At 37.6% G+C, this 925-nt stretch overlaps 1 protein-coding gene across 1 annotated transcript; it reads right to left on the bottom strand.

Annotated features, from left to right (window-relative positions):
* Positions 1 to 268: 268 nt before the first annotated feature.
* On the bottom strand, positions 269 to 661 carry LOC137616353 (uncharacterized). The gene has a single exon (XM_068346017.1). It carries the CDS (start codon positions 659 to 661, stop codon positions 269 to 271), a length of 393 nt encoding a protein of 130 aa, XP_068202118.1.
* Between the last annotated feature and the right edge of the window lie 264 nt (positions 662 to 925).

The raw sequence follows: 925 nt of genomic DNA, 5'->3' as shown, positions 1-925 counted from the left end.
AAGTTCACTCTTGCTATCTTTTCATAATCTTGTCATGTTGTTAGTTATAGAGACTTTTTCATCTTCTCCTTTCTATTTGCTTCTCTTTATCCGATATCTTTTTTTTATTTTCTTCTGCCATCAACTCTACCATCTTTTCATAACATTTCTCTCGCTGTTGTTATGATGCCAATTAATAGGATAATTTTTTGTTTTATTTTCATCTTTTCTTTATTATACTTTCACTTTATCTCTAACATTTCTTACTTATTCTTCTTGTCTCCTTTTCTCATACTTTCTCTTCGCCCTTCTTTCCCCCTTCTTCCACGTCTTCTCTTCGTTCTTCTTTGCCTTTTCTTCCATGTCTTCTCTTCATTCTTCTTTGCCCTTTCTTCCATACCTTCTCTTCGTTCTTTTTTCCCCTTTCTTCCATGTCTTCTCTTTCGTTCTTCTTTCCCCTTTCTTCTCTACCTTCTCCCAGTTCTTCTTTCCCCTTTATTCCATGCCTTCTCTCGTTCTTCTTTGCCTTTTCTTCCATGTCTTCTCTTCGTTCTTCTTTGCCCTTTCTTCCATACCTTCTCTTCGTTCTTCTTTCCCCTTTCTTCCATTCCTTCTCTTCGTTCTTTTTTCCCTTTCTTCCCATGTCTTCTCTTCGTTTTTCTTTCCCCCTTCCTCCATACATTTTCTTCGTCCTCTTTTCCCCCTTCTTCTCTACCTTCTATTTGTCTTTTCTTTCCCCCTTCTTCCATGCCTTCTCTTCGTTCTTCTTGCATATCTTCTCATTTGCAAAATTCCATTACCCCTATTTCTTATATTTCATCTGTTCTCACTTTCTCTCCTTCAATTATTACATTAGATTCATCAAACGCTGACCTATTGACCCACTCAAAATGAGAGAGAGAGAGAGAGAGAGAGAGAGAGAGAGAGAGAGAGAGAGAGAGAGAGA

The sequence above is a fragment of the Palaemon carinicauda genome, chromosome 2 (genome assembly GCF_036898095.1).
Source record: "Palaemon carinicauda isolate YSFRI2023 chromosome 2, ASM3689809v2, whole genome shotgun sequence".
NCBI classification, from domain to species: domain Eukaryota; kingdom Metazoa; phylum Arthropoda; class Malacostraca; order Decapoda; family Palaemonidae; genus Palaemon; species Palaemon carinicauda.
Note: the sequence above shows the minus strand (reverse complement) of the source record. Positions and strands in the feature narration are given on the sequence as shown.

Coding starts and splice junctions, on each gene's coding strand:
- LOC137616353 (XM_068346017.1), bottom strand. CDS start 661: ATGTATGGAGGAAGGGGGAAAGAAAAACGAAGAGAAGACATGGGAAGA.